This window comes from Pyxicephalus adspersus, chromosome 3, assembly GCF_032062135.1.
Source record: "Pyxicephalus adspersus chromosome 3, UCB_Pads_2.0, whole genome shotgun sequence".
Lineage (NCBI taxonomy): Eukaryota > Metazoa > Chordata > Amphibia > Anura > Pyxicephalidae > Pyxicephalus > Pyxicephalus adspersus.
In genome coordinates, this window is record NC_092860.1 from 107,584,482 (window position 1) to 107,605,942 (window position 21,461).

General features: G+C 34.7%; 1 protein-coding gene across 1 annotated transcript in view; it reads right to left on the reverse strand.

Moving 5' to 3' along the window:
* Positions 1-21,461, reverse strand: part of DCHS2 (dachsous cadherin-related 2) — a 166,416-nt gene that overhangs the window by 40,423 nt on the left and 104,532 nt on the right. The window contains exon 4 of the mRNA XM_072405938.1: positions 2,461-2,697. Within this exon, the coding sequence (XP_072262039.1) occupies positions 2,461-2,697 (237 nt within the window). The remainder of the gene's footprint in view (positions 1-2,460; positions 2,698-21,461) is intronic.

Consider the following 21,461-nt stretch of genomic DNA (forward strand, 5'->3'; position numbering starts at 1 on the left):
ACCCCACCTCCCCTGTACTGTATAGCCTTCTAGCCATATGTTTACCTAAGTAAGGTTTTTTGTAACTGGACTACTTCATTCCTGCTAAGCACACGACAAGGCTCAAGTATTACCATTACATTGTACAGCTGAAAAGTTACTTTTAAATGTCAGACAATTTTGGAAAGAACAGATACTTCTGTCAAGTTTATTTATTTTTCTGTCCATGACCCTGTAGTGAGGAATTTAAGATTAACACTGCCAAAAAAAAGATGACACTATTAAGAGCAGTCAGTCTATAAAATCTTTCCTTTTCTCTGTATTCAGATTGATTTTTCTATCTCTACAACTTGGTCATTTCATGTATATCACTCCTACTTTGGTGTTTCAACTTTCAACTTTTTGTCCTAATGATGCATCTGATAGCCTAACCTGCTTCTGCTGGACCAGTCCCACCCAATATCTGGATTTAACATGCCATTGAAGGACAGGCGTCCTTCTGCAATAATTCCTCCTATCTGTCTGATTGCTCCAGGTATCTGTCAAAAAGATGATCTGCGCGTGCACAGCTTCAGCTTTGGTTGCCAGAATTCCCAGCACCCCCAGCTTTCCCTGCATGTGCCGGTAATGACTGAACTTCTGTGCGCCTTCATCGGTCCAAGCTGACCAATCTAGAAGGCTGGAAACTGTCTACAGGAAGAGAGGAAAGATGGCGGTGCCCTGCATTGGAACAGGGACAGGTAAGTATCGCAGGTTTAGTAATCTTTACATTTAAAAAAATAATAATCTAACTTGCAAAGAAACAAAAAACTCCTAACTTACTTATCAGTTTGCCTGTATTACATTAAAGGGTTTTTTTTAGTGACACAAAACTTCTTGAAGTTGACTGCAATTACCATGATTTGTATAGTACATCTGTACTATAATCCACTGCAGAACAGTTTTCTCCATTGACAGGTTAAGATTTATATTTTTGATTTTGTATTTGGAAGTAACATAAAGTATTCAATCCAAATAAACTATGCAAGCACAGATTTCTAGTGCTGACCTTGTTAAAATTAAGTCATAATAACTAGAAAAAAGAAGTGTACATGCAGCTGCTAAGTGAGAGGGCAACCATTCATCATTATTTTTTCTAAAACAATGTCGGATAACAACAGCTGTTACTAGAGATATTGAGGCTATCTCAAAATTAAATGTATTTCTAGGAAAAAAATCTAAATGTTTAATACATCATTGCATTACATTGCATGTACAATATCCCATGTATTATCTTTATCTAAAAATATACTAAAAATACAAAGGAAACTTCCAGAAGTCTCGTGTTCCTCTAATTTTTTTGTATCAGATGACAAACACCTAACCCCTACCTTCTCTGTTGCATTCTACATACATTTTCTTTCCAGAAAACCAATGCTGCTGCTCTGATATCTAAATGACTATCCTCACACTTTGTAAAAGAAGAAAGCTCCTGCGAGATGCATTTTTGGGGTATGTCTATGGCTTTCTAGCAGTTACCCTTGAAAAAGTTTATCAAGCTAGGCAGAAAGGGATGTGCTGGGGTAAATTTAGGTAATACTTGATTGTACACTTCAAAAAAAACTTTTGTATTTTTCATGTTAGATTAATGCTAATACAATAGGGTACTGCACAACATTTTCTGTGTTGTCTTGGTGGTGTCCTTACAATAACACACAATTATAATAGGATCAACCCAACTACACTGCAGCACACCAAAACACACATGCATTGTGGTGTGCTGCCTTAACAAAGACACATTTGCTGTTTTTCTGTTGCTGTGCTTGGCAGGTCATTTTTTATTATTAGTTTGCCTTAATGCAACACGGTCACCAAAGTCTGTAGGGACGTCTCAAACTGTGCATAATAGCATTTAACTTGCACGAGCACACAAACTTACACCAATGTATTTCCCTGTATAGTTTGTAACATGAATATATATGTAAACAGCCATATTTGCTCATTACATATGCAGGCAACACCTTTTGGCTATCTGTTTTTCACTGATTGGGCCTGATTTAATAAAGCTCTCCAAGGCTGGAGAAGATACACTTTCAATGAACCTGGGTGATCCAGCAAATCTGACATGGATTTGGTCCAGGATTGAACATATTTGCTAACAAATAGCAAATGACTTTTAAGAAATCCATTTCAGGTTTTTAGGTGTATCTTCTTCAGCCTTGGAGAGCTTTATTAAATCAGGCCCATCGTGCCTTATTCTACAAGTTATGTGTGTCTCAAAAATAATACACTTGTATAGTAAAGCATGCTTAATTAACTTAGGTTGGTGTAGCTAAAATTTTTCTCAAGCATTTGAGCATCAAAAATGGTGGAAATATCCATCTGGCATTTGAAGGAAAATTTAAAAATGTATACAATTTTAAATATACAGTCATTTGATCTTCTGAAACATCATTTGAAGAATTACATTCCTACATTACAGTCAAACATGTAGATACTCACTTAAAGGTTCCCTGGCCTTGACTATGCCGACAGTGCTACCTTGGGGAGCATCCTCTGCAATAGCAAATGTGTAGCGGGATTTTTCAAATACAGCTGGTGCCAGTGCAGTCTTCAAAATTTTAATAGTGACAGACGCATTCACAGAAGACATACGACCTCCCTGATCTCGAGCACACACGAAGAAGGTCATTTGTGAATCCTCCAATTGATTGAGAGCGGAGACCAAATAGATAATTCCTAAGTATTTAAAAAGATACAGTTACATATAGTAAAAACAAACCAACTTTTGTCACAACATTGTTTGTATTACATTTTACAAACTAATATTTCAATCTGCTTTTAGTCTAAATGACCAAATCATATACCACATAAAAGTATGACCATGACCTGTATTTCCTCCCGTTTTTAGTTTATGGTCTCAATTCATTCATCCTATACATCTAATATTGATATGTCTATTCTCCAACCTGTGCACACATAGTTAGAGCCTGTCTTGGTAACATTATAACCTAAATATATACACTTTATTTTCTATTTCCACTTCATAACATATGAAGAGAAACCACCAATGGAATATGTGTTTTCTAGCTTAAAAGAATTCTTGGCCAAATCCTATACCACTAGAGTGAAAGCATGTTAAAATGCAGCCTGTACTTCCAAGACATTTGTGTGTCCTAAATCTGGTGTATCAATATGGTCATGGAACCCCTGGGTGAACCTTCTAGCCTTGCAACTAATAGCAGTGCATATATTATATACAATTAATTACCCCCCCATTAAATTATCGACATTCTCTTTATATAAATTCATGTTGGCATCTCCATTCTTACAACTATTTATGCCCACCCTCTTTTGTTTCTCTGTGTTGCCAAGTTGTTTATTGGCCTTTGCGAGGTTTAAGCCTATATTTACCGTATATTTTTTAAATACTGTATCCCATGAAAATTTTGCTTTGATGCAAGAGGACACAAAGGCAACAAACATGGGCCAAATGGATTTATTGTATCCCAGATGTTCTATCTAGATCCTAGATATCACCCTGGTAATAGTTTAGTAGAATGATTAAACTTTATAATGTTTATGGAATTGTGACAAACTTTGTGAATATGAAACAAGGCTGTGATCAGTTTTTACCAGGTGAAAGTTATAGGTACTTCTTATCAGTTTTGTCAGAAGTTGAAAATGTAATGTTAAATGTTAAATTGCTACCTTTTATTGGTAGATTACAAACTTTGGAATAAAGTATGTCATTAGGATATGCCTGATAAAAGGAGTTCCAATTTGGAAATACAATGAGGAACATTTTCCTGACATTTTACATATAATCTGTGTATGTTTATTTGCACCCTATTTGGAAAGCAAGGCAACTAGCATCTTCTAAAAGTGAGATTAATATAGGTACCCTCTAATATATTAATCTCTGCATCTCCCCCAGCACTGCAATAAATGTTTGCTGCTGCTGCTTCTTCCTTTTCTTCTTTTTTTTGGCCTTTTCTCCTAACTTTATCTCTTGTAGGTACTCCTCCCTTTCCTCTCTGTGGGTTGTGGGCAGGCTATCGGCATCCTCATCTACAATGAAGTACAGGTGTACCCTAGTTGTCCTTATGTCTGGGGTACCATTTCAGTGATCCTTACAGCTAGGATAGTTTTTCACATTCCCCAAAGTCCAGCTTTAAATATATTTCAGTCTAAAGCAAAAAAATGGATCAAATATTAAATTATTACCATATATTTCATAGAACATTTGTTAAAAACCACCTAAGCTCTAAAAATGGATCCAAATTAATTTAAAGTGTCAGGACAAGTATGCAGATGACTTATACCAGCGCAGTAATTGTCCAATTAACCTTTTAGCTGTCTTTTAGCTATCTCTCCTTAGAGCCTAGTTCTAATATGTCAAACCTTTTATACTGAGCTATAAAACATATTCCCAAAGCAAGTGTGAATTACCTTTATTAGGATTTATAAGTAGTTTATCACCGGGTCAAATGAAATACAATTATTACAAAATGCACTTGTATGATTTCATTTGATAAAGACATTTATTCACATATCAGGCAGCATCGGGACACTGAATATATTTGTAGGTTTGTTGTCTGGGTCACTAAGAAGTCAAATTTCAGACAGACAGGAGGCAGATGGCCAATGTAGTGAGCGGTTTGTTACCTAAACTAACCTCCAAATCTAGTAGACAAATTATTTAAACATGTTTAAGATGGAGTTTAACTAAGCAGGATTAGAAGTTGAAATTGCCCACAGATTTCTAAATCTGTTTTTTGTAGCACTGACCAGACTATGAATGCACAAAGAACATAACAAAACATATGACAGAATCATTAGATTTATTTATATACTGCTATTAAAATATATTTTTAATTATAAATATTTAAAAATGCATTTATTGTATTGAAGGTCTGCTAGTATTGTTAATGATATGGGCTGTTTATTGTATTTGTCCTTGTTTAATGCACTGCGAATATTCACTGAGTTTAGCAAATACCAGCCATGTGGGCACAAAATTCCCATTATTCATTTCTGTGGTACTTGATTGGATATATGGAAAACTGAATATAGGCAGATTAATTAGACTATGTGGTAAGTATAGGTTCATATATGCCAACATAAATGTTGATAAATAAAGGGAATCTGTTTACACTTTGAATACCCAGTCATGTGTTGGGGAAATTAATAACACTTATATTTTTATAGCTCTTGATGTGGTATTCATGAACACAGCTTCATCTTACCTACTTACTAACATTCCTTTTCCAAGATAAACAGGCTGTAATCATTTAGTAAACCAATCCCATAAGCTTATTCAGTAGGTGAAAGCTGTGTTTACCTAATGCATCCAATCAAGGTAAATAGAAAAACAGGATTTTATACTTAGCTGTGACTGGATTATCAAAGTGGCTGCAGTTTTATCATAAATACCAAACCAAAGGAATATTGACAAAAAAAAAAAAAAAATCAGAACACATCATTTGATTAATCATAATCAAATTAGTAAATAACTCTCTATTGAAATTTGCATTGTGGTAATGCAAGGTGAATCTTTCAATGCATGACCGAAACAGATAAATGTGAATCAATTCTTAATCTCTATTAATACTGAAATAATATAAATATAATACCAACAACACCTAAACCTTAACTTCTGTGGTGTGAAATATGCTTGGGGGTTTGATATAGGTCCACACACATAGTAATGCTAGAAAACAATATTATAAAAAGTTATTAAACAAAGTTACTGTTAAGAAAGAAGAAAAAAAAAATTTAGACAGTGGAGTTGTTGAGCAAGGTAAGATCTATAGGTTTAGAAAATGTATTCTGTAAATAGATAAAAGACCTATATACTATATTCATTGAGGAATAATTATTTATTCATACTCATAATGATTGTTGAATAGGTTTAGTTCAAAAAGGGTAAAGAATGGAGAGGATCTGAGTCTAAGCAAAATACTTTCTTGCTATAAAACTGGCTCAGAAAAGAGATAGAGATATAAGGGGTCAATCACCAAATAGATAATAGTTTGTCACTGTTTACTTGTTTTTTTTGTGATAACAACTTCATAATGATACATTTATAAAAGTGTAATCAATTTAACCTATTTGGTGATCAGAAACTCCAATTACTTGAATGGGATAATGCTTGCCACTTTTAAAAATGAAGATCAGGGTGTTTAAAAAACCCTAAATTTCGATTGAAGCTGTTTGAAAGTGGCAAATGTGAAAATCAGGCTTGAGAAATCCTACAATCACTGTTTTCCGGTAGTGAAAACAGCAATCTGCTAACCACAGGACTCCACTTGCGTAAATGGGTCGAACATAGAAGTGATTTTATTTCTGCATAAATAACACCATATTTTGGCATACCTACAGGGGAGGGGCTGCCAACCAGTCAGATATATATTTTACTGATTGTCAGGATCTTTGTTAATTGATTTTTAGAGTGACCTCCTGCACATAATATCACTGTGATAAGTGAAAAAATCTTCAAAGGAGCAACTAAGAATGCATAATTTAGACTTTTATAGACTACATTTATTAAACTGGGATAGTAATTGTTTGTACCATTAGCTAATATTATTTCAAGGTCCATATTCCAATTATTATTACTGTCACTATATTGAAAGTTGTCCTTGTAAAATGATGAAAAGCAAAGCCATTTAATTTTAATGGATACGTTAAAGAAATTATAAATTATACACTAATAAAAAAATGATAAAATAATACCAAAAGATATCCAGAGAGTAAAACTTGCAGCTGCAGAAAAAGCATCCAAAAATATTGGCTAAATCTTGATGCAAAAAGGTTATGCAGCACGGCACATTAAATAGTGGTTGCAAATGACATTTTTGTACAGAAAATTTGTATATTCTTAATTAGATTTTTGTATATTAAATATCAGTACATTTTAATATAAGTAAAAACACTGGATATTTTCATATACTCCTGAAAAACATTTGTGCAAATGGAAGATAACTATGACCTGTATGTGGCCTCACAGACCAGAATAAAGACTTCTATACTAGTAAAATCTGTGCTTTGAGTGCTTTGTGCAAAGATGCAGTTTTTAAATGAATTAAAATTAATGTATCAACATTTCAAATTATAGTCTATTTAATCTTTAGACTAAGGAAATTGATGTATTTTAAACTGATGATTAATTTTTTTTACTTCAAGGTATTATTTTTAAAACAAATTAGGATACTGCCACAACTTCAAGAAGGTGCAAAATGAATTTCAGGGTATACTGTAGGGAAATGCAGTATCCATTTATTACTAAACCATAAAAAAATGTAAAAACAAATGTACCTGTAAGATAAAAAGTTCACTTTGCATCACTAACCTTCCGGCAATATTTCACAGAAATGATGAGAACTCCAATACTTACAAGAACATACTCCAGCACAGTGAAAGTGCTTCTTTTTGAAAAAATTTTGGATACTTATTGATCCCAGTATCCTGTTGGGAGAAGCATGATGCTACATTCACAGCACTTGTCTATATATCACACTTATCTTTGTAATATATGTCAATTTTTACAAGAGGAGCGGATCAAATAAAAGGGTGGGTGTGGGCCCTAATTTAATAAGCCAGTGACACCCTGATCTAATCAGAGGGTGGGCCCTGATTTAATAAGAGGGTAGCAGTGGCCTCTGAACATTTTACTGCACACATAAGGAGGAGTTATTCTGCTTGAGTTTGAAGACAAACAAATGGGATGTGCCAATGTTAATTAAGTACCTTTGTGGTAAAGGACCATGTGCTGCATGGATAAACAGTCCCACCAAATACTTAAATTACAGTATTGGGTGCGAACCTCCAGTGCTCCAGGGATCGAACACTGTTCTCAATGAATACGGTTGGCCATGGTCGCATCATTGAGAAGATCCCCGGCACTAGTGGTTAATTAACCTTTAATTCCCGTGGGGACCGCACACTGTTCTCAATAAATTTGACCGGCCATGGCCACATTCATTGAGAAGATCCCTGGCACTAGAAGTTAAATGTGGACAAGTCTCCCCATTTTTTCACCTCTAGTGCTCTGTGATTGGCTGGGGAAAGGAAAATCCTGATGATGCTTGAGCTGTCATCAGGGTTTACCTTTCCTCGGCCAATCACAGAGCACTAAAGGTGATGAATGGGGAGACTTGTCCCCATTTAACCTCTAGTGGCCGGGGATCCCACACTGACAGGAGGATTCCCATGGCTGTGCAGCGTGGGAATCATCCTGTCATTGTAGTATAACCTGTAAAAAAATAAAAGTTAGTAAAACAAATCACACACATTCAATAAATTACTTTAACATTCATTTCATTTTTTTCCACACAAATTTGCGCCAGGTCTATCTGAATTCCAACAGCCATATTCGGGTTGAATATAAGGACAACCCGAATTCGAACACCAACAATACCCATGGGTTCCCCATTGAAGCCATGATCTGTGTGCAATGTGGGCAGCACAGTGGCTCAGTGGCAGGTACTCTGGACATTGCAGCACAAGGGTACTTGGTTTCATTCTTGGCCAGTATACTTCTGCATGAAGTTTGTATGTTCTCCCTGTTCCTTCCACATCCTAAAAACATACAGTTAGGTTAATTGACCACCCCTAAAAAACTGGCCTTGGACTGTGACATATAACTATGATAAGAACATTAGATTGTGAGTCCCTTTCAGGGACAGTTAGCAACATAACTAATAAAGCGCTACATAATATATCGTTGCTATATAAATTTGAGTAGATAATAACAACTTTAATAACTGTAACTCTTTATAGCCCATTCATAAGTAAACTAATATAATGGCTATTATGAATCAATAAGTAAGACTTTTTAATAGCAATAGGTGTCCAATAAACATTTCAAATTTTTTACCTCTTTCAAAGTTATACTTACGTAAGTTTTTTACATTTATGTAAAGTTTTGTTACATTGCTTAGTTTGTTTTACAATATACAAAACTCATTTAGCTCGTTGTTCACAAATGACAAAGAAAATAATTTACATTCACTTCAAGGTTTGTCAATTTGGTTTGCTCAACTGTTACAAGCAAACAAGAAAATAAAACAAGAAGGAACATTTTGTAAAGCATTGTTTGGTAACTGGGCAGTATATTAAGGCAAAGCAAATATGTTTGATCTCTCAAAATATGCACATTTCCTTTTTGTAGAATGTCGATTGTTGTTCATATATAGAAATAGTGCTACGTGGATTTTCCCTGAAAGTTAGAGTTAAAGTTCTAATCAGACTTCTTGTCCAGGTGTTCTAAACCTGTTTATTATTTTCATTGCAGATAACTATGTGTACAGAAAACAGCAACTACAAATTAATTATGTTTAATTTCTTAAGGTCTGAAAATAGGTCCAAAGCTGCAGTAACAAAGCAAACAAATATTTCTTTATTTAAAACATAAATTCAATTTTGTCCTTATAAATATAACTGTAAAAATTAGATTAATCCTCAAAATATTTGAAGTTCTATTTAAACTTTTATTCCTAGCGGGGTAAAATTGCTCTCTGGATGCTGGTATCTTTGCAATGTCTTTGTTTTTCCCAACCTATGTTAATTAAGCCGCATAATTGTCATGCTTTTTAATCAGACATACACATGGATGCTAAATCGTTCCCCTAATTGACAATCAGCATTCCACAGATTATGTTAAACTAAGGCGCAGGAAGTGGTGTTTTGATGTTCCTAAGTGCTATTTGTTGCTTGTGTTTTATTCTGTAATTCCACATCCCAATCACTCTGTAATAAAAAGTTAATTTAGCCAGGTAAACAAGTCACAATTTTTTTCCCCATCAGACATGATGTGTAATATTTGTGACAGTGAAAAACAGTGGAGTGGTTTTAGACGCAAATACATAAACATGCCCAAGGTCATGGGCTTATTTGTACCTTTGATGAAATAATATAAAACAGCATGTTTTTTGGCGCACTGAGCTGCAACCAACGTCGCAGAGCGATCATCTAACGTCTTCAGCTGGTTCTTATTAAATACATCATATTTTTGCCTAATGGAAAAACAAGCAGGATCAAGCACTCAAGTTTTGAGTTAAGTTTAGCTTCAAAACATATCCACCACAAAGGTTTATATATAACTCAAATATTTAAACGTGTCATGCTGTGCCAAGCAATCTTATTATAGAATGCTATTAACAAAAGTAAAATCTAAATAAGCAAATGTGTTTGTTCCAACTGGGTTTTCATGCATCAAAAGCATAACACACAATGAACAAGCCAATTGTTCGGAAATGACTCTCTATATCACAAGGGCTTTGATAGACTACACACTGGAGACCTTCTGCTAGTGAGCGTGTAATACTGCTTTAAGGTCATTGCTCCGGTCTAATTTCTAAGGTCGCGTATCAGTGTTTTTGGATCTTGAAGAGCCCTGTGTAAACAATGGTCTGGTTCCCAGCAAGATGGAATATTTTTACAACTTTTATCAATATACATTTGTAAATTGTTCTTTTGTGTAGGAACATTATGTATGTTTATTTGGTAGATGTGTCATAGTGAGTTTTTTTTCTGCACGGAACTCAGTATATGTCCTGGATTGTACTAAAGTCGTTAAAATCGTACATGATTGCTGCTAACTATTGATGATTAATAAATCAGAAAAAAATTGCTGATTTATCAAGTTTAAAATTACATAAAAAAAAGCTTCAATCGTTACTCGTTACTTATTAGATAATATTGCCATATTTATTCAAAGTCTCACTAGCTTTGAGCCACAACCCTGGAGTGTCACCACTGTATTTAATAATTACCATACCATGCACCGGAAAATAAAAGTATTTGCACTTCACTACTTTTTTTATAAATGCAGATTTATTTTTATTTTTCTTTAAACTTTAGGTTTAAATCCAGGAAAGAGGAGGTTTAATAGGCTTCCCATAACAAACATATTTCCCTGTTGAGATCCATGCTTATGTTTACTCTATCAACTCTACTATTTACCATTCCCATGATGTAACGTTTCTGCACAAACCATCAGACCATCACATGAAATTAAAATTCAAGCCATTCCCACGGATATACCTATTCTACTAGATGGGCAACTGTCTTCCTTTTGTGCTTAACACAAAATGTAAAGTTGTTTTCTGTAGCAAAGAGATTGGTAGATGCCAAAAATAAACATAAGGAATATAACTATTTAAAGTGAAAACTATTTCTACCCAATATTTAAGTAGGTAATCTAACCATTTTGATGAAAAATTGTTTGTAGGGTAAAGTAACAAACACAGCTTAAATAAGTCCCACATGAATGGATTTAAAAGAAGCTGGAACCATGCCACTTCATTAATAACAACATAGTTGAGTACTGCATGGGATACTTTTTCTGTACTAACATTTCATTTTTTACAAACTTTCTAAAGATCTGCTTGTCCCAATGATAATTACTAATTTGAGAGAAAGCAGGGGGTCTAAAATTTTTACTTAATGATTGTGTGAATTGTAATAATGTATGGAAAATATTTATTTAATACATTGGGCCTGATTTATTAAAGCTCTCCATGAATGGGAAAAGGGAGATCAAGCCAACCTGGAATGGATCTGTTCCAGGACTAAAAATATTTGCCAACTAAAAGCAAATGATTCCAGGTTTGCAGCATTGGCCAGGTTCTTCCATGATAGTCTAAGTGCAAGTGGTAGTCAAAACCTAAAGGGTTGAATACAGTAAGGGACAGTTAGATCTTTTACTGTTATCCAATGGCCCTTTTGGAAAACACCTTAATTGGGGATCATGTTGATGGGCATTGTTTTTCTGTGTCAAATTTAATTAAGTTGGTGGTTGGATTGGGCCTGATTTATTAAAGCTCTCCAAGACTGGACACTTTTGGCTATCATGGGAGAACCTAGATGATTTTTGCAAACCTAGAATCTAACCTAGAATTAGTTGGCAAATGTTTTTATTGACCTGATTTATTCCAGGTTTACTGGATCACTTGGGTGCTCATATGATAATCTATCTTCTCCAGTCTTGGAGAGCTTTAATACATCAGGCCCAACATATTGCTTTCTTTAAATGTTTTGTGCTGCACTCTACATTTTTATTGGTAGCAAATCCTATGGAACTGCATTTACACTGCAGTCAAAACAAGGTATTTGGAGGCGTTCCTTGTTGTACACTGATTTATCATTCAAATGTATATATTTGTGTTCAAATCTCCTATAAACCATTACTGTCACTGTGACACCAATTCACTAGGCAGAAAGAAAAAAAAAAAAAAAAATATATATATATATACTAAAAAAGACATTTTTAAATGTGTCCTTTTCTATTTTCTTCTACTTTTTGGAAAAAAACACTGTCACTTAGACATTACGTATTGGAAAAGGGAAATCTTTGCAATGTAACCCCACATAGCAATAAAAAACCAACAGTGCATCCAATCATTCTCCATTCTATCTAAAACTAAATAAAAAGTTTGAACTGGACAAAGTTAAAAAATTGGGTAAATGTTAAAGGAAGTTCTATGGTGATAGAACTTTATATGGATAGGTCAGATTTTCTACATTTTAAATCTTTTTACATAAACAAAATAATATTAATTATACAATTCAAACTGTTCAGTAAATCCAAACAGCTGGCCTGGTGTTGATGTTCTCTCTTAATCTTCGTTGTTTTGGTTTTTTGTATTTCCCATTTTGTGAACATCTTTGTATTTTTAAAGAAATAATTCAAAGACATAGGCTGCCTTCTCTGTTCATGATACGTGTAGCAATAAAACTTCCACTACAAATCATGCACCAAAACAATTCATCACATGTAATTAACATTCCTTTCCATTCTGAAAGTCAATATGTTTGCAATTAAATATGAAATAAACAGAGTGGTTTAAATCATCACAATAGTTATAAAAATAGCACAATGCATTATTAAATGTTACTGATTCACGATTGTGCAATAGAAAGTCACATGTAACTTTTATTTCGGGGTGGATTTATTTGGAAATAAAACTCCCACATTTTACAGCTACATATTCTTATTTTATTTATTTTATTTTACTGGGTTGACCTGTTTTTCAGGCATTATATTTTAAATCTTACAGCTTTATATTTGTATTATATATATATATATATATATATATATATATGTAATTTTAAGCCCAAAGCTATGTTAAACACAAATACGCAAAGAATTTCTGGCTATAGATCTCAAACACCTATAGGTCTTTTATCAATGACCTGATGCCAAACGCTGATGCAGTGCTATGAATGTCATCATACTTTTCTAATATTTTGTAGACAGAGAACAATAGTAATTTTATTTTACAAACCCAGCTGCAAATACCACCAATGCACCAAGGGTCAAAAATGTTATGGAAACCCTTGTAATATTGCACTGTTAATCCTTTTTGTTTTCCCACCAGGCTGCAATCATGGACTTAACAAGCTGTCAAAAGAATTGTTTGGGAATGCGGGTCCATACTGACGCCAATGCTTCCAGAGCTGTGCTGGCTTAGAGGAATTTTTAATCTAAAAGGGTGTAATACATCATGATGAATAGACAGGTGCAGTAAAATAAACTGTATCAGTCAATAGTGAGACCACTGATACCTTTCAGTATTAATATTTTGGGAACAGGATAAATATGCAATGGCAAAGGTTAGTTAGGTCAATGATAGGGTAAAGGGTAAGGAATGAGAATACATACCCAGACCAGTTTCAGCAAATTCTGTATGCATTAGGTGACTAGACAATAACTAATTTGCTTTTTTTAATGTGTGTGTTTTATTTAACACTTCATCTTTTTTTTTCAATTTTGAACATTAAAGTTTACACATATTTAAATATTATTTAACTAAACTTTGAAACAGATATATTCTTGTAAACTACAATTATTTCTACTATTGTTTTTAATTATCTATAATTGATGAGTTCAGAGAGAGAGAGGAAGACAATAACATCTGCGGACAGGAAAGGTTTGTTTGTATATTAATAATAATAATCTAAATTGGCTGTCATGTTACTCACATGAACAATAATCACGCTATTTGGTTCACTGTCATAGGCTTGAGACAATGCAGTTTCTAAACTAGGAGCATGAACAATATATGTACAGATTGTAGTCAAGTAGATTAGGTATTAGGCTTAGGTTATTTATTAGGCATAAGTTATATACTTTGTCTTCCAATTAAAATGACATTAAAATGGTTTGGGTAGATTTGATTTTTTTTACGTTTAGAAGTATCTATACTTACTGTATATGTTTTATTTATTTTTACGGTAGACATAACATTTAAAAGCCCAATTCCACATTTGCTTTCCTTTTTATTCTGCCCCCCACTCCCCCTGTAATTATTTTTACTTTTTTTCTACTATACATACATATTTTTTCAGCCAATTGTCAAGTGGAGTCCTCCTCTTCCTCTCCCTAATGGCTTTGAACTGTGTACCTGGTAATAATGATGATGTGTTTATAAGGTCTTGCACTCAATGGAAGTGGGATGATTGACTCTGTGAGATCAATGACAATGGCTGTGTTTGGTGGTGCTTAGAAGACACCCATTTTGATTTACATTTGATAACGAGAAAAAGTTTTGTCTTTTTGTCTTGAATTTGATTTAAATTACAGTTCTTTGAGATGTACTTGAAATTCACCAGATGTATTCTGATTTGTCAGATTATCTATCCGAACCCTTTAATAGAAATTAGGCTTAAACATCATATGATAGAACTAAAAAGTTTGTCCATACTTGGCCCTGCTATTCATAGTAAAACAAGCATTAGGGTTCATTAGGCAGTTTTTAGCAATCTTTTGGTGTCTGACATTGTGCCACATCATTTAGATGAAAAACGTTCCTATTTTTAATGAAAGAGGAGTCTCTAGGGTCATTGGTTGTTATACACCATTTCCACATATTTATTCACCAAGGACAGATCAAGGATTCCAGCTGTTGGATAGCCAACTTCCAAATTTATGAATTTATTGCTTAACACTTCATTATTGTAAACAGTGGCTGAAGATAAATACACTCCAATAGGTGAAATACAGTCATTAGGCATTATTTTATGTACAAACTTCAAATAATAAAAAAGGACAAAATATATTTTTTTGCCTTAAGGCCTGTTGATCACAGTGATTACACTGTTACAGTGGTGCTGAGCGTTCTCCTGCTGGTGGTGGCAGGGGTGCATCCATCAGCGATCACCAACCAGTGAGATTGCTTATAACTATTTACCTTGGCAAGGTCTTATGGTCCACTGTTTACAAAGTTTAGGGTGACGGTAAACCCATTGTGTATGGAAGAGTCTGCTGGTTGTGAACTGCAGAAGTTGGCTCAAACAACAGATTTATTTGGTTCAATTAGAGACAAACTGAATGTTGGATGTTTAGGAAAATCTGAACAGCAACACTAAATTATAACACTTTCGGAATATATGGCCAGGAAAACTGGGTTTACAAATGTCTACTTGGATATTCTGGGCTGGAGAATTTTCAAGAAGAGTGGGTAGAAAATGCAGAATACAGTACTTGTGTCTGCTGTAAAGGGACCCACAGTCTGCATTGTCCAAAGAGAAAGTAAGCCATTGCATCTTAAGGAAGAGACTATGAATGCTTTAACATGTCATGACCTATTTGGGTTGTTTATAAATGGTCATAAAATTCAGCCTTGATATCAGCCAAAGATTTAACGATCCAAGAAGAAAAAGTACTAGGGCATTTGAAGATCCGGGCTGTATTACTACCTTGGAGGTCATTCTACACCACTCTCAGAGGAGAAGTTCTTCACAACATTTAGAGCAATAAACAGTATACAAGTTTATACCTTGCATAGTGGCAGTACAAAACACACACAGAATAACAATAGGCAGTTTTTCTTGCAAGTTACTGTAGAGCACTGGCATGTTGTATTTGGGAAATATCTCTTTGGGACAAGCACAATAAGAAAAGGATGTTAGATTCTATAAAGCTTATTATGGTAAGAACATCTGGTGTGAAGCTCTCACTGACTCACAGATACTGTTCTGGCAGAATAGAGAGATAGTTTCTATGAAGATTCTCAAAGATGTTAGGGATAGCGTCTGACAGTGATGGATTTTTCTTATAGGCTATAATAATGAAAAGCACATGTTGTATATAACAATAATGACTTTAAAATGGCAATGTTTTGTTTAATGTGGGTTAGAAAAACAACCATAAATGAGAAAATTCATACTCTATGAAATGATACACAATGACACATATTAAATAAACGTGCACAAAAGAACAGCCTTATTTGATGCCTTATTTGTTGTTGCTGTTTCTTTCTTTTCCAGTTCTTTGTTGTTCATCTAATTTTCATTGGTGTTTGCTGACCACTTATGAAATCACTGCACCAACAACATCTAGCACAGCCCAGCACCTACAGCAAGTCACTTGCTCATGCAAACTCAATGTGTTGCTAATCCCTGCACACTGACTGGAGAGGGACAGGGCAGATCCAGGGGAGGGGGTTGTGGTCATGTGACCAGTAAGCAAAACTAGGCATTTACATTGCATTGGCAATAGTGCAAATAAAATTGACTCCAAATTGACCCCAAATTATGAAATCGCTGCACCAACAACATCTAGCATTGGCTAATAGTGCAATTAAAATTGACTCCAAATTGACCCCAAATTGACCCCAAATTATGAAATCACGGCACCAACAACATCTAGCACAGCCCAGCACCTACAGCAAGTCACTTGCTCATGCAAACTCAATGTGTTGCTAATCCCTGCACACTGACTTGAGAGGAACAGGGCAGATCCAGGGGAGGGGGTTGTGGTCATGTGACCAGTAAGCAAAACTAGGCATTTACATTGCATTGGCAATAGTGCAAATAAAATTGACTCCAAATTGACCCCAAATTGACTGTTTAATATTGACTTTAAATTGCCATTGATTAAGAGTAATAAAATATGACAACTAATAAAGAATAAAAGAAAGCTATCTATTTTTTTTAAATCCTCCCATTTTTGCTTTAAATCTGAACTCGCACACTAAAGTAGCACATTTAAACCTGAAAATCTGGCATGGCAAATAATCTTTTTAACGTGTAATTAATGCTGACTTGTTGAGAAAGAAGAACAAATTTATGCTTTCTTAATAGCTCCAATGAGTAGACTGATCAAAGGAACGAGTTACTAATGATCATCAATGTAAAGTGTGAGTAAGATTATATCACACCCAAAATTCTAATTTTTATACCTAACCATGTGTAATTTTTGACAATAGGGAATAATGTGGTCACCTGTATTATGGGCATTCTTGCAGTCCTCAGTCAGTCTTGTGACCATCCTTTCCATGTTTGCACTAAAATGTGGCTGCTGAAAACACCATTACCCCCAAAGGACTTTGTGGAACTAATATTATGGGACTAATTTATTAAAGCTCTCCAAGACTGAAGAAGATAGACCATCACGGCAGGACTTGGGTGATCCAGCGTTTAGGAAGAATCATTTGCAAATAGCTGGTAAATGTTTTAACCCTAGACCAGATCTATTCCAAGTTTGCTGGATCACCGAGGTTCTCGAATGACGGTCTATCTTCTCCAGTATTAGAGAGCTTTATCAGGCCATATGTTTTGAGAAGTTATGAAACCAGAAGGTCCTAAAAGATTGTTTCTTTTATATATCATTAGTCATTGCTTCTATGTTCTTGTTAAGCATATGGGGTTTTATTTCTGATTCATGCTTAAGAGTGCTACACATGTTTAGTCGAGTCCTTATATATTACAATATATCTAGAAGACAGGATCCTTCTGAATGGGTATGGTAAAAAAGTAGTGTATTGCTGAGTATATTCAATATATAATCCTATATATTGATCTACTAAGCACTTTATATTAGTAATCCTAATATGTGCACTAAGTCTTGGGAATTTTAATGGTGGGTTCACTTTAACACACTCGCAGCAGTAACTAGTTATGTGTGAACGTGCTTTGGTTGGTTCAAAAAGGGTACAGAAAACATACTTTGATGTTTGCTGATTCTAAACTTGGAGCTGAAGTGTATTAAAGTCTGTAAGAGATAAATCTTTCAACTAAATATGGGGCATTCTTAGGGGCAACAGGCAAACTACTTTAAAAAAAGAAAAAGCATAGGTGCTGGGCTCTGGATAAGGGGACTCATGTATTAAAAAAAACTACTGGTAAACAGGGAGAAGATATACCATTCCATTAAATGAGATTCTTCGAGATGACTTAAAGCTGTACATACTGTAACTTTTTTTTGTCTGCACTCCCAAAGCAAATTGACAGACTCATGTGGCCGTAGAAATGATGTCTACAGATGCTGTGCAATCTGCTGTATAGCTGCAGCCAGGTGAATCTGTTATTTAGCAGCAGGCGTGTGATGGAATAATATCATCACTCTTCTCTTGTCATGACTGACATGAATTCATACCACAGGCGGATGTGATTGACCATGGGTTACTTCTGGGGATTTTTTTCACAGTGTGTATGTACTGTCAACATTTCTATTTTATCTTTTTCTGGGAATGAGTGAGGACTACTAATGTATCCCTGTACTCCTGAGTGAGAGGGGGAAAACCTGGTGGTCTCCTCATTAAGGGGTTTCCAGATTTTATACCATTCACACACAAACACTTCTATTCTTTTTCTGCAAATGATTCTGCCCTGACACACAGTTTTTAGTGTTTCTAAGTCCCATTTTAATAAGGACATTTGGGTTAATATAGGCTAAATACTCTACTTATTCAGAGCTGAAATTACCTCGCTGGATTTTTGCTAAGATTTGCAATGTACATTCAGTAATTCATTTTTGCAATGTAACATTTTTTCAAGGTGATTAGTATTTATATCTAAAAAGGTTATGCACAGCATATTGTAAGCATGGTATAAACAATTCCTATGTTTGTCTGTTGACCCATAATTTTGTTTTCCAAGTTTCATTTAGAAAAACAACACAGAAAGAAGAGGCAGATGCTGAGGATAAATATATCACACCTAGTGACAGTCTTTGGAGCGGCTGGAGTATAGTAAGGCCTCTGTCATACAAGCAGCTGCACAACCTCTCACTGAAGAAATCTTGCTGTTTCAAGAATGGTAAATGTAAGGGCTGTGCTTTAATGATTCCAGCAATTTTTAGCTCATTCAACATGAAAATGTACAGTATTACAGATTACTAGCAAATCCTTATAATACTTGGTTGTTTATATAATATCTGATGCAGAAAAAATATTGCTATTGATAATATATCATGTAATTATCTTTTAATTTATTTTTAGCTCCTAAAAGTAATATTTTTACCTGCAGCCCTAAACCACATCTCTCCCTTCTTCACATTGCACATGCATGTCATGGACACAGCTATCCCTTTGGAACTGCTACTTTCTGCAGGAGTCCTGGAGGCCACCGTATGTGCATTAGTCCCATAGGAAATGACCAGCATATCAGTCATTTGGCTTCACAAGATTTCCATAATATCCATAAATAGAACAACATTCTGCTTCCAGGATAGTTAGAACTTTTTAAGGGGCAAAAAAGTGCTTAACTCTTCGGCAATGGGAAACTCTAAGGGAACTCTGGATCTTGTTTGTTTTTGCATATATGGACATTTGGATCTTACCACAAGCAGAGTTAATATTGTGCATGTATAGAGATTTGTTGTAAAACCGTCATATTCATTGCCTTCTGCTGTCACTAAGGTTCATAGTAACAAAACTAGAATATTTGCAGATAATACCTCAAACATTGATCTGCACTGCTGGTAATGGTCTGCACATTATAAAGCTCATTACCTTACCTGCATTGCTTTCTGCTGTCAGTGAAGCTGTTATTTCTTTATTGTGTGACTTTTTGTTACAACCACTTGTATGCATATGTTTGTGGTTATATAGTTTATACAGTTCTAAAAGGAGACTGTCATCGTTTAACAGTTGTTAAAAAGACACTGATTAAAGTACATACACTGTATACAACTTTTGCACAGTGCCAAAGGGAGCTTTTATGTCTCACCGACCTGTTGCAACCATTTTGTGCCACCATTGTGAAAAATAATTGGTCCAAAGAAAGCTGGGCTGGCTTTTTTAATATTGAAAGGTCAATCTAATTTTATTCATTATTTTAGGTTCAGTTGAATGTGTTCAGTAAGAGGTGACAACACCCCTCTTTTGCCTGTGAAAAAGTTTAGTTGATGCTGATGCGAGAAATGCTATGGACCATTTTCTCATATTGCTCCTGCTATTGTAACATTAAAAACAATTTTGTTCTCAAGGTAGATTTTTTTTTAAACAAACATCAAGAAAGGACTGAATACCAATAGCAATCATTGAGCTTCCTCCTCAAACCCTCAAACGTTGTGGTATTTTGCACTTTTTGTCAGTTTAACTTATTCTGAAGCATGCTGATCTGTACCTGTGAGATTGGTCAAACACCTCTCTAGTCTAACCCCACTAGATAAAATTAACAAGAGAAATGACAAATATCATCATGTTTTTTTCATCTTTGCTGCCAATAAGTAGTCATTTTGTCTAAGACTGTCCATAGTCAAATTCAGACAATATCGGTTGTATTAGTAAACAAAGGTACGTAATATGGTAACCCCAAAATGTACAGATGACCCCATGCCAATTAATCTTAGGTACAGAACTGAACAACTGCAAATATTTTCCTAGCTTACTGATTTAATTGCCCCAGTGTAAAGCTGGAAGTGTATATACCCGCATGCAACAAATGAAGAATTTCTCTTGGTTCAGGGTTTAAAACTAAAAAACAGAAAATGCCAGATTGCAAGATGTTGGTAGTAATGTATGTACAAATACACATACTATAGATACTCATATGAATTTCAGTAGGAAGCATATTAAGGTAACATGTTATTTTGATCAGTAACTTAGAATGCTTGTTTTCCAAGAAATATCACACAGACAAGACATTGCATGCACAAATATTTTTTTTCGGCCAGTAGAAGTTCAGAAAGATCCAGGGGGCATTGCATTGTGTTCAAAATAATATAAATGTAGAAATAAATGTACGAACACTATGAATGGTGTTTTATGAAGAGCAGTATGACCTATACCATGTTTGATTTTAGAGGGGAATGGATGGAGAGTGTTCCCTGTTAGAGGCACAAAGCCTCCTTCATTTCCCTCAACACTTTCTCATTATATTTAACATGTCCTGTACTGCATGAAAATTCTATGGAAACAATGTGGTTTTTGGTTAGAGGTTGAGAACCTTTTTTTTAGTCCCTCTGAGAGTGTGTCTTTCATTGTCTGTAGGCCTAACAACCCATGACTTGACTTTTCTTTCTTATATTTGCTTAGTTTCTTACTAAGTAACATATAAAATGCAGAGCAAAAAAATTGTCTTAGTTGACAGTAGCAGACAGGTAAACTCCAACTTTTCCTTTCCTGCATAGTTTAAAAAGAAAGCCTCTTTTAAAACTTTGTGCACACAAACCAGACACTTCTTTCACTGTCTATATAAATTGGTCCCCTTGTTAAAATGTTATTAACCACCTGAGCGTTACACTGAGGTCTAGATTTCTGTACCAAAAG